The sequence below is a fragment of the Tamandua tetradactyla genome, chromosome 14 (assembly GCF_023851605.1).
Source record: "Tamandua tetradactyla isolate mTamTet1 chromosome 14, mTamTet1.pri, whole genome shotgun sequence".
NCBI classification, from domain to species: Eukaryota; Metazoa; Chordata; class Mammalia; order Pilosa; family Myrmecophagidae; genus Tamandua; species Tamandua tetradactyla.
Window position 1 is genome coordinate 70,864,723 of NC_135340.1, and position 20,072 is coordinate 70,884,794.

Below are 20,072 nucleotides of genomic sequence, written 5' to 3' on the forward strand. Positions count from 1 at the left end.
ACCTTCCCTCACCTCTAAAGGGCAGTTTGTGAAAGGGAAAGTCGGAGTGAAACGTAAAATTCCAATATGTGCAGAAGGTACTGTGACAATTTAGTAGGTATATGGTTGGTAATCATAATAAAAGTCACTGATTTGTACTTAAGGTAAAAATCTACTTATGAGTAATAAATACTTAAGTGTGCATTTTTACACACTGATGAGTATATATCTGCTTACTTTTTTTTTTTACTTTCTATTAAAAATGTTCTGGTCATAAAATTCTTTCACCCTGTAAAAGACAGGAAGGATAAAGAACAAAATAGTATCTCCAAAACTGTGATGAACCCACACACAAAAACTGAGGGCTTTTATTCCTAGTGTTCCCAGGTTAGAGCTCAGTAAACATTGACGGTTACATGGGTCATATGTAAGGGTATTCTTTTGCACAAATTTACATATAATACTTTACACATGTAAAACAATATGCCCATATAGCATCCCTAAGCAATGCTAAAATGAACTTAATCATTGATTATTATCTGATCATTCAGTGATATTCTTATTCCACATTTGTTTTCCCACCATCCACCCACAATAATTGCGCAGGGTCTCACTCTATCAGGAGTAAATACTGTAAAAGAAAAGCAAATGCCCAGAGCTGAGGGAAAGAGGGAAAGAGACCGTGGTTAACCTGGCATTTTCTAATCCACTCACAACAATCAAAGACCCAACTTAACTTTCAGCAGGTAGGTAGGTATATGCAGTGATAGAGTAAAATCACTTTCCTTCTTTCTTTCAAGTCAATTCTCCTGTCTTATATCCAATAACATTTCTTCCAATAGTCAAAGAGGAAGGAAAAACCAAACAGCACAGTAAAGGCTGACTCACCTAAACCACCAAGGGCATAGAGAAGGTTCCTGGCATCTAAGAAAATGGGTCCATTCTCCTGCTGCCCTTCTTCTTTGTAGTACAGCTTGTAGCCCTGGATAGTCGCTGTGTCCTCAGAATCTTGCTGCCACCTCACAGAAATGGTGGTACAGTTCAGAGGCTCCAAATGCAATTTCGGAGATTTAGGAGCTAGAAAAAGTCAACAGCAAATATATGATTAAAAACCTCATAATTCACATGAAAAAATAGAATAGTGTAGATCTCTCAGTCTGAAGCCAATAATTGCAAAAAAGTTCAATTCAAACAATTACACTTTAACTTAACTTTCAAAATTTCACAGTATTAAACTTTGAGAAAAAATTTTAAAAATACAAAAAGACTAAGGTGTATAAACATCACTGAAAAGACTAAGATGTATAAACACGTGCAAAATAATATCTTTATTTGGATATTAATTTTTTTCAAAGAGTAACTACTTTCTAATTTTGGCTGTCTAATGTCCTTCTGTGATAGAGAAGACAGGCATTATTACTCATCAATTAACAAAAAGTAAAGCAATGAGCAGTCAAGTAGTATTTCACATTAGTGAGAAAAAAGGGCCTAGAATTTACCAGAATTATGGTCTTTCTATTAAACTGATGATTTAAAATATATATGGTAATGCTATTCATTAAGTCTTTATTATTACATAACTTTTGGTAATTCATTTTGATTGGGACCTAAGTGAGGGATAGGCCTGTGAAGAATTTGCTAAACAAATGATTATATCTAAAGGTTTTACACACTAAGGAACTCTGCAAAAAGGGGCCACTAAATGAAAGGTTTTTTGTTGTTGTTGTCTAATTTCAAGTAAGTCTATCATCTCTGGAGTATTTTTATTCTTAAAACACATTTAGAAATATAAACATAGCTTAGGGAAGAAAAATTTGGCTCAAAAGTAAAGCTATGACGTTATGCTTTCCAAATAGTGTTGAGAACTGTCTACCTTTCACGCTTGTAGCTTTGGGTGTCCTGTGTGAAGTCCAGACAGAGGACTCTCCTAGCCCCACTCTGGTGGCAGCAGTAATCCGGATCAGGTAGACACTATCAGGTTTCAGGTCCTCCAAAAGATGCTCATGCGTGGTCCCCGGGAGCTCCAGAACTTGGATGGAATTCTCGGTACTCAGGCGGAAGGACAGGCGATACTGCACCACCTGGCCACGCCTATACTTAGCTGGGATTGGCAGCCAGTTGATGAGAATATCTGTAGGACTTCGACTTGTCAAACTAATTTCAGGAGGTCTCAGGGGAACTAGAAAATCAGTTGTTTATAAATATTTAGAATCAAAATTCCACCTTAGCACACCAATATCTATTGTAGTCTCTTAACAGCAACAAGTAACATAATAAAGAAGAGATATTTTGGGCCCCAACAGAGGTTTTCGGTCAAGTAGAGCACAAACCAGAAAACAGAAGGAAAAATAATGAGGGAGGGGCAGGCCACGGTAGCTCAGCAGGCAAGAATGTTTGCCTGCCATGCCAGAGGACCTGGGTTCGATTCCCGGTGCATGCCCATGTAAAAAAAAAAAAAAAGAAAAAGAAAAAAAAAGAATGAGGGAGGATCATGTACAGGAAATCAAAGAAAGCAAAGTTTTCATTGTTGTAATTGTTTTCTGTTTGGATGGAAGGAATGTGAGAATACTTAATACCCATACAGAAAATGGCGCTTTTCAATTGATCATGTTTGAAGCATGAAGGATAGGGAAGCCTAAGAGACCAGGGATATAATCTAGCAAACTTTCTTTTGAAGTGTAAGAGTTATATTTTAAAAATAAATGTGATGTCTGTATTTCAAATGACAATATATAGTATTTAATATTAAAACAATGTTTGCCTTCCCAATATTTTGAATAAAACTGACACTCTAGAAAAGTTAGTCAAATATACTGGGAGGCAGTCTAACATTAAGAGGTAAGAGTTGGGTTTCTAGAGTTAAATTCTCTAGGTTTGAGCTCCTGTTCAACACTTACTACTTTGTGTGATCTTGGCTAAATTACTTCACTTCATGTGTCTTGGTTTCTTCATATGCAAAATGGGGATAATAACAATAGCTTCTTTTAAGGATATTCCCATCACAGGGACTGGCAATAACATTTTTGACTCAAGCCAAAACCAGAGGTGTCATCTTTTTTAAAAAATTTTTTATTTTTTTAAACATAACATACAAACACAAACATTTTTACAGAGGTGTCATCTTGATTGCTTTTCTGTTCACCCTCTACATTCAAACTTGTGGCTCTACCACTTCCATTGCCACCCCTTTGGTTTATGCCATTCGTTACAACAGCCTCCTATCAGGTTTCCCTACTTCTGCCCTTGTTCCTACAATCTAACATTAACCGGTGAAAATACAACTTAGATCGTGTTGCTCTCTTGTTCAAAATGGCTCCCATCTCACTCAAAGTAAAAGACAAGTCCTCAGTGTGGCTTCACACAAAGCCCTTTCTGCTTTTACAGTTGGCTCCCCATTACTTCCTGGCCTCATCATCTATTTCTTTCCCGTGTTCCTTCTACTCCAGTAGTGCTTATGTCAAGACCTTTGCAATTTCTGTACCCTCTGCCCACAATGTGCTTTCTCTAGACATTTGTCTAGCCAGTTCCCTCATTTACATTCCTTGAAGGTCTTCATACCAATGTAACCTCCTTAGTGCGCCTTCTCAGAAAACCAAAATCTCAACCATCTCACCTCAGCTTTCATAGCCGCTTCTCTCAGCAGGTATCACTACCTAATAAGGTATATAATTTACTTGTTTATCTTGGTTTTTTTGTTCCTCCTGTCCTCTATGCTTTGTAAGTTTCATAAAGTCATGCAATATTTTCTGTCTGTTTATGACTAAATATTGAGTAATACATAGCAAGTACTCAATATCTATTGACTGAATGAATAAGTGGAAAACAAGAAATCAATTTACTAAGCACTTCTGAGTCCTTTATTGTCTGAGCTCATTAATTTTCACAAAAACCCAATGAGGGAAGCACAATTATCATTTCCATTTTATAGGTGAGGAAACTGAAGTACAGAGAAGTTAAATAACTTGCCCAAGGCCACACAATTAAAAAATGAAGAAACAGACCTAGAAAGACTAGAGGGAGTCTTTACTCTTATCTCACATTACTGTCTCTTGTATAATAATACTCCTCCAACATAGGGTTATATAAGGATTTAATTAGAGGATGCAGGTAAGGGGTTTAGAACAGGCGGGTGGGAAGCCCTAAGTCCTCCACAAGTGCTGTTATCTGTCGTGCACTGCAGGACCCTAGGAGATCACACATCTCAGTTTAAGAAGTATAGGCTTAGGAAAAGGGGAAAGACTGGTGCAGAAATGTGAAAAGGAGTGTCAGAATGTTTGTATGCTACCTGGAAAACAAAACAAAAACTTCATTAAATAAAAAAAAGATTCATAGTAAGGAAAGGTTTAGAGGATAAAAACTTCGAGATAATAACTCAACTGGAATTTGCAAGTTCTTACAAGTAGTTTGTTATGCTCAGACCCATTTTCTCCAAGCATATAGAAGAGGAAAAAAAACACGTATATGTATCAGTCAATGTTTCACCTTAGACATGCATACCCAAGGTTGTTCAACGGAATAAGATCATTAAATATAGACCGTGACTCACTCTAAAATGGAACAGACTCAAATGAAAACCCAAATCTGAAATTTAACATTCAGACAATGATAATTTTCATTAATTTTAAAGTGTTTTTGAAAACTAGGGTTGGATTATTTCCTGAGGATGAGAAAACTTTGGTAACAGAGAATAGCATAATTGAGCATATGTTAAATAATTTTCCTTTGATGCTGCTACACACAAAAACGGGCCTTCTAGACCTCCTAGAGGGAGAAATCCCTTCTTTTACAATTTGGTAAGTAGAGTCCGAGGAGGAGAATCAGTTTTCTAGGACTATTTTAATGAATGGAACTGTCCTACCATTATAAAACTAATTTCTAAACAATTTTTAAAGTCTTTTTAAACTGAAAGGAACCAATCTTCAAAAATTCCTGGTTTCAGAAGTTCAATACTTAGATTTCTGGGAAGAAAGTCATTATATGTATTCAAACTGTCATTATATTTATTCATGCCTAGAGAATCTCACACGTTGTTCTATTCAATAAAAAAATTTGCACAGTTATTGCAATTTAAACTAGGAATCTTTGACTAGATAAAATCACAATATAAGAATTTTATTATTAAAATTTATTTTATGGATGATAGATAAAAGGGCTTTTTATCCTTAACATGCCATTGTCAAAAAAGAAGTCAGATTGAAAAGGCAAATTAGTCTGTTGTTTAACACACCTGTGTTTTAACCCAAAGGGGGATACTTTCACTAATTTAAAACACATTTATTCATTGATATTGATTAAACAAACAAATGCTTATACTTCAATAATCCAGAACCATGTTTTCTTACCATCCTCTAGAGTATTCTGCGTCACGTGGTCAGACATCTGGCTGGCTCCCATTGGCATATATGCCACTATGTAGAATGTGTAATTGCTGGCCGGTTCTAAGTCATCAATAATATAATGAGTTGTATCATTTCCAATGACTACTTGATATTCTTCATTATTTAAACCTAGATGAAAGAATCAGTCTTTAAAAATTATGAATATCCAAACTACAATTAACAAGACCACTTTCCTTCACTGATCACTGGTCTTGGGGACTACTAATCTTCACCTCTGTGACCTTTAAAATATGTAAACAGGAAAGTGTTTATTTTCTAAAAGGAACCATGTCTTGCTACAGATTACTAGTCTGTATTTTTCCTGAATAAAATCAGTCTGAAAATAATCTCCAAATCTCATTTAACGTCTAGTCAAAACACACAGCAGAGACAATATACAGTAGTCACACAAGAATGGAATCCTGCAATTCACAACTGCAAATTTTACTTGCTTAAACTTCTTTTCCTCTTTTAAACATAAGTGAAGAGACAGTAGGGAATGAAGTGGCACTTCTCTCTATAAAAGTAAACCAAACCACTTCTGGGAAGATGGCCACATAAGGAGTTCCAGGACTCAGTTTTCCCAATAAAACAATATTAGACAGGTAGGACCTCTCTGAAACAACGATTTTGAAATTCCAGAGGCCAGAAGAATACTCTACAGCATCCAGGGAAGAGCAAGAGGAAGAAGCTGATAAATTACAGTAAAGAACTGTAAATTGCGGTGGCTACTGCTGCTCATCCCCCACTCTCACCGCAGGCTGCAGTAGGGTCCGGCACCTGGCCAGATGCTGCTGACAGAAACAGACATAAAAGTCCTCTTCCTCAAGAAGAAGGGTGTACAAGGTCCATCACTGATCACGGCTTTTGATTACCGAATTTGGACTGCTGGGTCCTGGCTCTAAGGCTAGCTAATGTTTCAACCTGCCCTAGTAACAGCTGGTTGCAGCCCTTGTTTCTAACACCAACAGGGGCAGAGGCTGTGGAGATTTAAAGATGCAGGGATTCCTCAAGGCTGCAGAAGAAAGTTAGTTAAAGGGCTACATTTTGGGGGCAGGTCAGGAAAGCTCAGACTTGGGGAGCAGTGGGAGATGTTCTTGGCATCCTCAATGGCCCCCCTCCTCAGGACACTTTGAAGCTGATCTGTGCCCCCTTCATGGCTCCCTGGCCCTATTTTGGTTGGAAAAGACGGAAGTGAGAAAGTTCTTCCCGCGATGACCCTCCTCCCATAATTTTCCCTCCAGGCAAAAGCAGTGTGAGACAATAAAAGGAAGGTAAACAAATTATTGAAGTGGACAGTCTGGGACAAAGGCCTGCTGTCTTCAGATAGTCAGGAGAGAGAGATTTGGCCCCTGGGAAACAGAGAGGCCAATCAAGCTCCTCTAAACAAGGGAATTTAATAACAAGCAAAATCCCAGGGCAAGAAAAGACCCAAGACAGGAGCACCCTGCACAGTACCTCTGGTCTTGGGCAGACCTTCCTGACAGGAGGGCTGAACTCAAGAAAATCTCTGTCTTATCACCAGCTCGTTATAAAACCAAGAAACAGACATTCTAAGGAGTAAATGGAGAGTTAACATTTTAATATTTTAGAATGTACAGTGTACAACAAAAGACTATAAGACAAAAAAGAAACAGGAACTGACAGTTCTTCCAAAGAACACAGTAAAAATAAAGAAAACAACAAGAACGTGGACAAACCAAACAAAGCTTTTAAAAACATGATCTTAAATGCTTAAGGAAATGAAGGAAAGAACAGAGAGAGAGAGCAACAACGTTCTCAGGAAAACTATCAGTGAGTAATATGAGAGTCTAAGTAAAGAGAAAATTTTAAAAGGAACCAAACAGAATTACTGGCATTGAAGACTACAATAACTGAGACGAAAATGTCCAGGAGTATTTCAATACCACATCTGGAGCTGGCAGAAGAATGAATCAGTGAACCTGAAGACAAGATACTTGAAATGAGTCAGGCTGAGGAGCGGAAAGGAAAAAGAAATACTAAAAGTGAATATAGCACAGAGTGTTATGGACACCATCAAGCCCACCAATATACACGTTATGGAAGTGCCAGAAGGAAAAGCACCAGAGAAAGGGACAGAAGGGAAAGTCAAAGAGATAATGAAGAGAACGTCCCCAAATTAGCAAAAGACATGAATATGCATATTCAAGAAGCTCAGAGAACACCGTACAGGATAAATATGAAGAAAAATACACCTTGTTATATACCGATCACACTATCAAATGCAAAAGACATGGAAAGGGTTCTGAAAGAGAAAAGCAGTGTGTTACAAACCAGGGAGTCCCAATAAGACCGGGTGCCGATTTCTTATCAGAAACCATGGAGGCAGAAGGCAGTGAGCTGAAATAAAGTATTGAAGGAAAACAACTATTACCCAAGAATTTTATATCCAGTGAGTCTGTCTTCAAAAAATGAGGGCGAGATTAAGACATTCTCAAATAAACAAAAGTCAAAGGAGTACATCATCACTAGATCTGCCCTATAAGCAATACTTAAGGGAGTTCTTCAGACTAAAAGTAAAGGACACTAGACAATGATTCAAAGCAGCATAAAGAAATAAAAACCTACGGTAAAGGTAATCATTTGGTAATTATAAATGCCAGTATTATTGTGTTGTACTGTATGGTACGCAACTCCACTTCTTACTTCTTACAGGTGCTAAAATGCAAAAGTAATGATAAATCTATGGTTTTAGAAATAATATGTACGAGATATAAGTGGTGAAAAGTACACAAAAATGGTAGGAAGACAGAGGGGTACAGGAAAAATATATGTGCATTCTATTGAATTTAATTTGGTTTCAAACCAAATGTAATTGTTATATATCTAGAATGTTACACTCAAACTCTATGGCAACCACAGGAAAATAGAAAAATATATACCCAGATATAACTGTAAAGGCACTAATATGTATAACAAGAAACTGAATTATTATAAAAGTAGACTTTAACAGAAGTGAGGGACTAAAAAAGAAAAAGACTTACAAAGTCTAAATAGAAAAAATGGCAGAAGACCTGTATTATCAGTAGTGATTTTAATGACTTTAAATGTAAATGGATAAAACACTCCAGTCAAAAGGCAATGATTGAGAGAATGAATAAAAATCATGACCCAATTATATGTTGTCTGCAAGAGACTCACCTTAAAATAAAAGATACAAGTAGGTTGACAGTGAAAGGATGGAAAAAATATACCATGCAAGTAGTAATAAAAAGAGAGCTGGGGTAGTTATATTAATAAAATAGACTTTAAGTCAAAAACAGTTACAAGGGACAAAGGTAGTCATTACATACTGATAAAGGAGACAATTCAATAGGAAGATGTATTAATTATAAATATCTATGCACTTAACAGCAGCTCCAATACATATGAAGCAAATACTGATATATTTGAAGGGAGAAACTGATGGTTCTTCATTAATAGTAGACTTGAACACACCGTCCTCAATACTGGATAGACATCAAGTCAGAAGATCAATAATGAGGTACAGGACTTGAGTGATACACTAACCAAGTAGACTATACAGAACACTGCCACCAAAACAGAAAACAGAACACACATTCTTCTCAAGTGCACATGGATTATTCTCTGGGATAGACCACATGTTGGGTCACAAAACAAGTCCCAAGAAATTAAAAATATTGAAATTACACAATGTATATTCTCTAACCACAAAGGAATGATGCTAGAAATCAATAACAAAAGTAGGAGGGGGAAATACACAAATACGTGGAAATTAAACATATTCTTAAACAACCAATGGGTTAAAAAAGAAATCAGAAGTGAAATTAGGAAAAAAAAGAAGACTTTAAATCATAGACCTAATCTCAAAATTGGAAGAATGAGAAAAAGAAGAGCAGACCAAACCCAAAGACAGCAGAAGGAAGTAAGTAACAAAGATTAGACCAGAGAGAGCAGAAGGAAGGAAGTAACAAAGATTAGACCAGAGACAAATGAAACAGAAGGAGAAAAAGATTCAACAAAACCAAAAATTGGTTCTCTGAAAAGATCAATCAAATCAACAAATCATAGCTAGACTGACAAAGAAAAAAGAAAAAAATACAAACAACGAAAATCAAAAATGAAAAGGGGTACACTACTACCAACCCTGCTGAAATAAAAAGGACTAAACGTGGGTACTATGAACAACTATATGCTAATAAATTAGATAACCTAGATGAAATGGATAAATTCTTAGAAACACACAAACTACTTACATTGATTCAAGAAGAAAATAGAAACTGTCAATAAACAATTACTAGTAAAGAGGTTGAATCAGTCATCAAAAACCTCCCAGCAAAGAAATCAAAGAAGACCTAAATAAATGGAAGAATATTCGATGTTCATTGTTTGAAAGACTAAAGATCAAGATGTCAATACTACTCAAAGCAATTTACACATTTCAAGGCAATTCCAATTAAAATTCCAACAACCTCCTTTGCAGAAATGGAAAGCCAATCATCAAATTTATATGGAAGAGTAAAGGTTCCTAAATAGTTAAAGCCATCTTGAAAAAGAATAATGGAGTTGGAGTCACACTTCTGATATTAAAACATATTATAAAGCCACAGCAATCAAAACAGCATGGTACTGGCACAAGGGCAGACATACAGACTGATGGAATAGAACTGAAAGCTAAGAAATCAACCCTCACATTTACGGCGAACTGATTTTTTACAAGACAGCAAAGACCACTCAACTGGGAAAGAATATTCCTTTCAACATATGGTGCTTGGAAAACTGGATTTCCATTTGCAGAAAAAGGAGGCCCCCCCACCCTCTACACTGTATACAAAAATCAACTCAAAACGGATCACAGATCTAAATATAAGTCCTAGAATTAACAAACTCCTAGAAGAAAACATAGGGCAGCACCTTTAGTACCCTGTCTTAGGCACAAGGTTTTTTGGACTTTATACCCAAAGTACAAGCAACAAAGGAAAAATAGATATACGGGACCACATCAAAATAAAAATACTTTTGTTCCTCAAGGACTTTATCATGAAAATAAACAACCACCTACACAATAGGAACACACATTCATTGCTGGTAGCAATGTAATACAGGCAACCACTGTGGAAAACAGTTTGGTGGTTTCTCAGAAAGCTAAAATAGTAGAACTACCATATGACTCAGCAATCCCACTAGTAGGGATATACCCAAAGGCACTGGAAGTAGGGGTCAAACAGATATTTGTACACTAATGTTTATAAATGGCATTATTCACAATTGCCAAAAGATGGAGGCAACTCAAATGTGCATCAACTGATGAACGGATAAATAAAACGTGGTATATACATACAATGGAATATTATTCAGCTATAAAAAGGAATGGAGTGCTGATACATGTGAGAATATGGATGAACATGGAAGACATTAAGTTGAGTGAAATAAGCCAGACACAAAAGGACAAATTTTGTATGATCTCACTGATTTGAGACAATCAGCATAGGCAAACTCATGGAGTCAGAATCTACAATATAGGTTACCAGGGGATGAGGGGTGGGTGGGATAGAGAATTGGAAATTAAAGCTTAAAATGTACCAGGTTCCTGTTTGGAATGGTGGAAGTGTTATGGTAATGGATGGTGGTGATGGCAGAAGAACACTGTGAATGTAATTCACAGCACTGCAATATGTATCTGAATATGATTAAAGGGAAAATATTAGATTGTATACATGGTAGCACAATAAAATTTTTTTTTAAATCCATGGAACTACATTACACAGTGAACCCTAAGTTAAACTGCGGACTTCAATGAATAGTAGTTATAAAAATGCACTATTATCCATTATAACAAATGCAATACCAATGCAAGGTGTTGGTGATAGGGTGGTATATGGTAATCTTATATTTAATTCATGATAGTAATGTGAACCTACAACTTCTCTAATAAAGAGAGGAAAAAGGAAAAAACTAATTAAAAAAATAAAGAAAGCAAACCAAAAATTGTCCTGCAAAAGATCTTAATTTGCCCCTAAAAAATCTATTAAAATTCACTGACACAAGTTCTCTTATTCATATTGAAAGCAAAAGAACTGGAAGGCATAGACTGTGCTTCAAAATGCTTTGTTCCACAATGAGCTTTTTAATTTTTTTCAGGAGGGAAAAAATGCTCAGCAAGTCTTAATAAAATATGCATGGCAAGGTATAGAAGGAGATTTGTCTTTGTGGGATTTAATTCCTACAGAGCGAACCTGTAAAGTGGAAAAAGAGTGCTGGCAGCCTCTGCACTTTGCTAACAATTCACAGTAAATGGTCGTCAACTTCATCAGAACTCTCTAAGGACAGAGCCCCTTCTCCCCACAACTGGATTTATAAACAAAACAGAAGGCAAATTCCACTATTAAGTTTTCCCACATTTCTGAATTAACTTGATAGCATTTTAATTAGACAAGATTACAGGCATTTCACAACAGACTGCCTAATGGCTTGTTAATTAGGAACTGCATAGCACTATTTCTGACCTATCAAACAAGGTCCTTGAGTTCAAATTAAAAAGGCTTGTTCTGTCCTTGAATAGACCACTGAACTGCATGGGGAGTCTCTAATGAAACGACCATAATAGCTAACAAGAGTGGTCTCCACCAAAACCAGCATTCCTTTTACCTTCTTAAATCACTAAAAAGGGAATTAACATACTCCAACATGCTCAGTTATCAGACTTTCATTCTTCTTGCTACCATGACCCCAATTTAAATCCAAAATATTCCTTTTCACAACACTACTTCCAAGTACAAAAAAACAAACAACAGCCCAACTGTTTCTACTGACAATTTTATTATATCACCATTCTTTGAGAGTTTGAATTTGTTTTTAATGTATATTGCATAAAAGGCTGTTTGTGTATAGAACTAAAATTTGTAAACCTCTACCATGGTTTCCATGAAACATCAATAGAGAAATCTCGAGGACTTCTAAATAGCTTTACTTTTTCCTCTAACCTTTTCGCCTAAAGTAAAATATAAGGATAAAACTGGATTCCAAAAATGGAACCAAAAAAATTCTGAATGAAAAATTTTAAGGCATTTGATTTTTTTCTTTTATATAAGAAATACAAGATATCAATAAAGTGTGTTCTGCTCAATTTTCAGAGCATTCCGTATGATTTCAGAAAATATTCAAAATATACAAAACCAAATGTATTAGAAATTTGTTAATGTTTACTTTCCCACTTAAACAGAATATGTTATAGTGACTGTAATTAAATATATCATTTTATTAAACAGTTATTATACTGATCCTTCATAATGGTGTACTTAAATTGGTATATTAAATCTTAGTCAAGGAATTTACATCTTGCCTAGAATGAAATTCATTGTACCACTATGTAATTTTTAACAAGCAAAAATGCTTTACATTAGCTGGTATTTATTTCTAAACAAAGAAAAAGTCTCCAACTATAGTTATATAGACAAAGTATCAACACTGCAAAGTTTAAAAACTAGATATACAGGTGAGATTAACTATTTTATTACAAGAGATAATTACCATAGAATTTGAAAAGTATCTTGTAAGACATCATTCATACCAAAAACAAGCCCTTGATAGCAAGCAGCACTTAAAAATACTTTGAAATTGCTTACCTTCTGCTTTCATGTAGTGCACAGAATAAGCAATGACTTTGTCTGAATTATAAAGCGGCCTCTCCCAAGCTAAAAGGATGGCTGAACTGGACATGGTTTCAGCGTGCACATTATACGGAGCACTAGGTCTGTCTTCTGACATCACCACAGTCAGTCTGGCTCTAGACAAAACAGATCCTTGGCTATTCTCAGCCATGCACTGATAAATAGCATCATCTTCAGGAATAATCTGGTTAATTACCAGTTTGCTGAGAAAGAAAAAAATTATTTATTTCCATGAAACCTTCTGAGAATGATTTAAAAATAAATCATAAGAGCACTCACATTTTAAATGACAAACATCTTTGAGTACAAAAATTGTGTAATCAGCTGTAATGGAAAAAAATCTCTATTTCTTAAAATTACTCATTTATTTTCTGAGTCTACATACGTATTTGTGATATCCAAATACTATTTGCTTTTGGGTGACTGCTTAGTCTCTTTTTAAAAATTTAGTACAGTATATTACTATGTAATGGCATCTAATTTATATAGTATTATAATTTATACTTAAAACTAAGGTAAATCAAAACTTTCAAAATTTTGTTCAATACGAAAGAGAATATTTATAAGAAGATTCATATTTACACTAATAAAAATGATTTCTTAAAAATATTATTTGACCTATAGAGGATCCTTAGCTAATCAACTATTTCTTTCCATTTCCTCCTTTTATGGAAGAAGAAACTGAAACCTCAAATTATTACACATAATAATTTAGCAGTGGATTACAGGACTACAACCCAGGTCTGGGGACTGTCCAACATTCATTTCATCATTGTCTACCACTGCATAATCCATGAGAAAAATAGGAAAGGATCTATGGCATGCTGATGTTACAAAGCTAATTGATCTTATTTAAGTTTCGTTTTATAAATACCAAGGCAATTTAGGTGTTTGATATTGTTACTACAACCTTTCACATAAAAATTACTAAAACCATTATACATCATCTAAAATAGTAGTAAAGTGACACAGCCTACCTGTTGTACATTTTAATTCTACCATTCGAATGTATCTTCCTTCCATTTTTCAACCATGACATTTTGGGAGAGGGGATTCCTTCAGCCTGGCATACAAATCGAGCAGTGCCAGCTCGAGGCCTCGTTAAACTTTCTGGCCATTCAACAAATGAAGGAGGAGCTTATTTTAAAGAAAAAAGAAAATATTTTTGTGATGCCAACTGGCACTATATAGAGTCAAGGAAATGTCAGAAGACCCAATGAATTCCATATTGAAGATAACTGAAATTCTGAGTTTCCTGTGTACGCTTATGTACACCTATCCTAGATAACTTTTCCCTGCATTGCTCAGTTAAAAGCCCATAGCCCATCCATGTTGAGACTATCTACATAAACACACTTAAAATACATACACCTACAATCCTACTTAACCAAGCCCAATATGGAGCCATTAGTGAGTGTGCATAGATAATCAATAGATTAAAATTTTAGATAGGCGAATGGAGGAAAAGGAGATAAACAAGAAGAAACATAATTGTGTGCAACACAGAGGATGGTAATTTCAAACAATTCTGGTAGCTTTATTTTAAAACAGTACTTTGATTTCCTCCAAAACTTTATCCTTCAATTACAAGACTTCATTATTAACCTTCATATCAATGCTACAAAATTCAAGAAAGGTAGTAAAAAGCTATAAATCAGATAAAACAGAAAATGTTAAAATGTAAGCTTCTCCTAATTGGAGAATGAAAGAAAACGTACCTAGGACAGTTAAAGTTGCCATGGCAACTGTAAAGTTGCGTGTGCCTGGGGTAGTGGCCCGACAAACATACACTCCAGCGTGTTGTAGCCTGACATCCGATATCATGAGATTACCATTTCCAAGTACTCGAGTATTAAAGACATCAATGGACTTGTGATCTATTTCAAAGAGAATAATGCATTAAAACAATATAATATATGATCTAAAATTATGTCAAAAGACCACTTGCTATCCAAGCAATAATATCATATAAAAATAAAATTCTCCATAGTAAAACCTTTCTCTATACACAGAAATGCCAAAAAGTAAAAAGTTAAAAGTAACTTGATTGCCAAATGTGTTTGTATGTAAAAAAATATTTTATAAATTTCACTAGAATGAACAACATTTAAGGAAAAGGCTTTTTCTTCCTATGAGAAGACTTACCAAAACGGCTCCAAGAAATTATTGGTTTGGGATTTCCTACAGCCATGCACTCCAAAACCACAGTCTGATGAAGAGATGTCGTTACATTCTGTGGGCCTGCTGTAATGGTTGGCGTGTGAAACGATTTCGACCCCTTAGCTTTGTTTTTTTAGGGGTGAGATGGAAGGAGGGAAAGACAGAATACAAAAATAAAATTATAAATAAAATATATAATAAGAAAACTGAGTTAAAACATCTACTTTTAAGGTATCATTCACTTTTGACGGAGGTTCAAACCTTTACTTAATAAACTTTTACTAATCTTGTAAAGGATTTGACAGTGGCAAGGGATACGAGAGTATTTTTGCCTTTATCTTTCATATCAGGAAGCTACTAGATACTGCCTAAAATTAAAACATACTGTTTAAATTTATATAAAACTTAAACTTTCATAACATTTTTCAAAATTTCATTTTTCTAACTTTAAAGAGATCTTTTAGGAAGTAATGACTCATAATGCCTTTTGTAAAGAATAAACATTCTTGTGAAGCTCAACAATATCCTTAGTTCAGTTTTTCTTCCATTGTATTCAAGTACATTTAAATTTGTTTTAAAATAAAAGCACCAATATAGCACCAATATATAATCCCATTTTAATAAAAGTATAGGTTTCTGTATATTCATCTCTCTAGCTAGTTTTCCTTCTAGCTATATTCATGTGTGGTAAAATACATAAAATTATATTTACTTAATGATATTTTCTGGGTATTGGGGTGGAGGATATCCTAAAATTTTAATCTTGTACCTTTTACATTTAAATTTTTAAATTTAACATAAAAATGTAATTTAAATTCTCTATAAGGAGGAATGTGAGGTTTTTACAACGGTAAAATAATGATTTTTCTTAAAACAAAAAAATACTAAGCTGAAAACAAATATATCTTTATTGACAGTGGGCAATTTTGGTGGAAATGGATGATTATTCAACTCTTTTTCTGAATTTCTCTGTAGTTTATATTTCTAAAAACCAAACAAATATTTATAAAACAAATCCTCAATCTCTCTTAAAGATGTTGCCATAACAAGTTAGCCTGAGACCAGAGGGTTGCTTAATAAATAAAAATGGCCATTTTCCTAATCAATCACAATAATTTAAAAGAAATAAAAATATTATTTTATGATATATCATTAAAGCACGGGAATAAAAAAATTACAGGGGGGTCAACAGAAAGTCATAAAAACTGAAAAAGCAAGTTCTGGGTGGTACCTGGAACCACAGTTAGAGAGGCCTCTGTACTTTTACGTCTATGGGCTCCAGTAGTAGCAACACAGCGATAATTTCCAGCATCTCCTTGGACAACATCATGGATCTGCAATACTCCTGTTGGTAGGGCAGTTATCCTGTTACAAGAAGAAGATAATTAAACTCTTTGAAGTAGATGTTATATTTTACTTTAAAATATATTTATGAAAGGAATGAATACATTTGTCTTTCTAAAGCACTAGCTGTAATACTTAAAGAATATCTGTGATTCTCTCATTTTCATTTGAGTCATTACAGCTCTCTAAAGATGAGTAATCCTGCACAATGTACTTGGTGAAATCTGTCAATCTAATTTTAATGAGAGTCTTGTTTGGCATTCTAGCTTAGATTTAATTAACTGATGGCCCAGAAATTAGGACGATTATTTCAAATTTCTGGTTTCTTGCTAGTTAATATCCATGTATTCTCCAAGATATACCTGGACCTAAGTTAAAAAAAACAAAAGCACTTCCTTGAATAGCTTCCTCCGTCTCACTGCCCTACCATCTCAGTAAATGGCACAAGCCTATTTAGGGACACTGTTACTCATCAGAACAGGAGTCAAGCTTTGAAGTTTCTGATTCCTGTTTCCCGATAATTCTGAGAGCACTCAGTATGCACACACACACGTGCATGTGTGAACACAAATGTTTGTATTCATATATGATGGAGGAAGGACTGGGAAGTGGAAGGTAGACAAGAGCGTGCAGCTAGCAGGGCATATGTGGCAACCCTTACATCAGCACATTCATTCCCAGAAATGAAATGTTCCCAGGTCAGAAAGTAAACTAGGTGAGGGGAGGGAAGTTGAAAAGCAGCACTAAATGCTCATATTCCTCACATTTTCACCTAAAACACAGGCAGCACTTTCTCACAACAGGTGTTAACTGTGGATCTGAATGTTTTTAAAGCTACTTGTTTGTGGAATGGGGAAGCTGCTGTGATGACCCCTGTGAGCCCCATCTCTGCAAAGTCCACCCTTTGAATGCAAGTGGGACTTGTGTTTTCTTTCATTTAAAGCAATTTTTTGAGATATATTCACACACCATATAATCATCCATAGTGTACAAGCAATGGTCACAGTATCATCATATAGTTGTGCATTCATCACCACAATCATGAAAAAAAAAATGAAATGAAAGTTTAATCTGGTTTCCTAAAACCTTGGTCTGCAATGCAGGTACTCAGGTGGTTCCATGGTTGAGCAGATGGTTGAGGAAAGGAACAAAGCAGAAGAACAAGCTACCTGAACAAAACAACAGGAACCACATACCATGTACTAGATATTGATGACCTCATTCTTTGCTTAGGTTTGAAGTGTCTTAAGAGATTGATCATTACAATCTTAAATGAAAATGAAGCCCTTAAGGGTCTTTCCCCCTATACAGTCTCATGATAAAATCTTCTCATGTGTCACCTTCAGAAACAAAAGCTATATTTACCTGTCCACAGCCACAGGTAGTGTTGTCCGATTTAATTCCCATGTTATGACTGCAGGAGGGTTTGAAGAAATCTTACATGCAAATCTAGAAACTCCACCCTCTTGGACTTCAGTAGAAATTGGCTGAACTTCAAATGCAGAAATAGCTATAACATAAAGTTTGACAAATTCACAATAAATACATAACTATCTTTGAAGATAACATCATGTTAGATATTATTCATCAAACTGGAATATCTGCCCAAACATAAAACCAACCCAATTTAACTAGCACAAAGATAATTTAGGGAATACTTTTGGAAAAACCACTGGTTTGTTCCCCAAACCAAGCAGTTTGATTTTTCCCAGAATGAAATTCTAAATAGGTTCTCAAGAAACTTACCATCTTTTTGGAGAGAAAAAATCATAATAGAAATAAAATAAACAACAATAGTATGTCATTTCATACTAAACTATGCAGTACAGACTTCAAATAATACTGTATTTTAGAAGAGAGGGAAATCAGTAAAGATGAATTAGTCAGATAAAGATTATTTACAGGGATTGGTTTTGAATTGGCTGTCAAAGAATACATTAGATTCAGATGGAAGGATAAAAACAGAACATATCAGGTTAAACAAACATGAAGTCAAGCACAGAGGCAAGAAATACACAGCCTGTAGTCACGGGACCGTGAGGAAATAGCCAAACTATTTCAGAATAATTCTGACTAAGGACTCATGCGAAAGCAGTAAAAGACTACAGATGAGGCAGATTTGTACCACGGTACAAATGAAGGCATCTCTGAAAATTTTTGAGCAAAGGAGTGCCATGATAATAGTAACATGGGAAAAAATTGGGTACTGATACACTGGATGGATTAAAGAAAAAAGATCTTCAAGTCAAAAAAGTCCAACAACCCACTGTCCTAATGGGATGGCAGAACTGAGTGGTGGCAGTAAAAATGGAGAGATTTTAGAGATATCTTGAAAAACACAAAGATTTGTTCTTACCGGACCCAGATATGTCTCTCTTTGTATTCAAATGACTTGGTATCAACAGAAAAAGAAAGAAAGGAGAAAAGAAAGAAGAAATGGTGTTCCTGATGCATAAAGGTAGAGAAACCCAAGATACTATTTTTACGCTCCTGAGTTTTCAAAGCAGAGGTAAAAACTCTTGAGAGTGTTGATATTTTCTAGAGATAATAATTCTTTAACATTCCAGGCAGGCCTCCAGGAACTGGTCTTCATTGTCCATAGTTTTGCATTTTGAGAGAGTCCAGACTCCACATAATAGTATGGTTTCTTCCCTCTACTAAGTCTTCCAGGATATAAAGGATGGAAGAACGAAAGAATGAAACTCCAATTTCTTACTCCCTTCCTCAGACTCCAGCTCAAAAAATAAATACGCTTTTACAATCTATCAGTAAAGGGGGAAATTATGAAGAAAAATAGAGGGAATAAGAACTAAAGGAATTTTGCTTCATTAGATTGGTAAGGATAAAATGTACAGAAGACTCGGAGTTGACTTCATTAATTTGTGGATGGATCACAGGCCTTTAGATAATGAATAGGATAATGAATAATGATGAAAATACCCTTAAGAGGATTTACTTCTAAAAGTGGGGTCAAGTAATTTTTTATTGGGTAACAAACTTTTGCATCCTCAAGAACAGTGGTTCTCAAACTTCTGTTTTCAGTAGATCCATAAAGTCATAACCATTTTCACCATCATTTGCCTTTTTCATTCTCATTTCTCTTGAGGGCACAATGTTTTCCAGAAGCTACATGATGTGTTATCGCAACAGACTGAATGCAGAAGCTGTTGTGTGTCAGAGCCCAACTGTCTTCTATTAAGCTAGACATTAAAGAGGTTTGAAAAATGTAAAACAATTCTTCTCTTCTCCCTAAATTTTTTTTGCTTTAGAAGCTAGTTATTTTGAATAAAATGTTACATTATTATGTAATGGATAAATGTTTTCATTTTTAAATGAATTAATGAATATTTAAAAATTTTCTCAGTTTTAATTTCTAATAAGAAAGTATTAATAGATATAACCTACATAAATAAAAGTTCTTTGGGGTACTCAATTTTTAAGAGCATAAAGAGTGAGACTAAAATGTTTGAGACCTGCTATTCAAGCACATCACACTCTAAAAACCTAGTATATATATATATTTTAATTGTTTCTATAATCACCTTCTAGGAAGTTAATC

The 20,072-nt window shown here is 35.0% G+C and overlaps 1 protein-coding gene across 1 annotated transcript in view; it reads right to left on the reverse strand.

The window, feature by feature from the left end:
• Positions 1-20,072, reverse strand: part of PRTG (protogenin) — a 124,479-nt gene that overhangs the window by 52,277 nt on the left and 52,130 nt on the right. The window contains exons 3-11 of the mRNA XM_077127986.1: positions 17,879-18,023; positions 16,401-16,534; positions 15,155-15,292; positions 14,728-14,886; positions 13,987-14,146; positions 12,965-13,212; positions 5,322-5,486; positions 1,853-2,158; positions 868-1,056 (exon numbers count right to left, since the gene is read on the reverse strand). Coding sequence (XP_076984101.1) covers positions 868-1,056; positions 1,853-2,158; positions 5,322-5,486; positions 12,965-13,212; positions 13,987-14,146; positions 14,728-14,886; positions 15,155-15,292; positions 16,401-16,534; positions 17,879-18,023 — 1,644 coding nt within the window. The remainder of the gene's footprint in view (positions 1-867; positions 1,057-1,852; positions 2,159-5,321; positions 5,487-12,964; positions 13,213-13,986; positions 14,147-14,727; positions 14,887-15,154; positions 15,293-16,400; positions 16,535-17,878; positions 18,024-20,072) is intronic.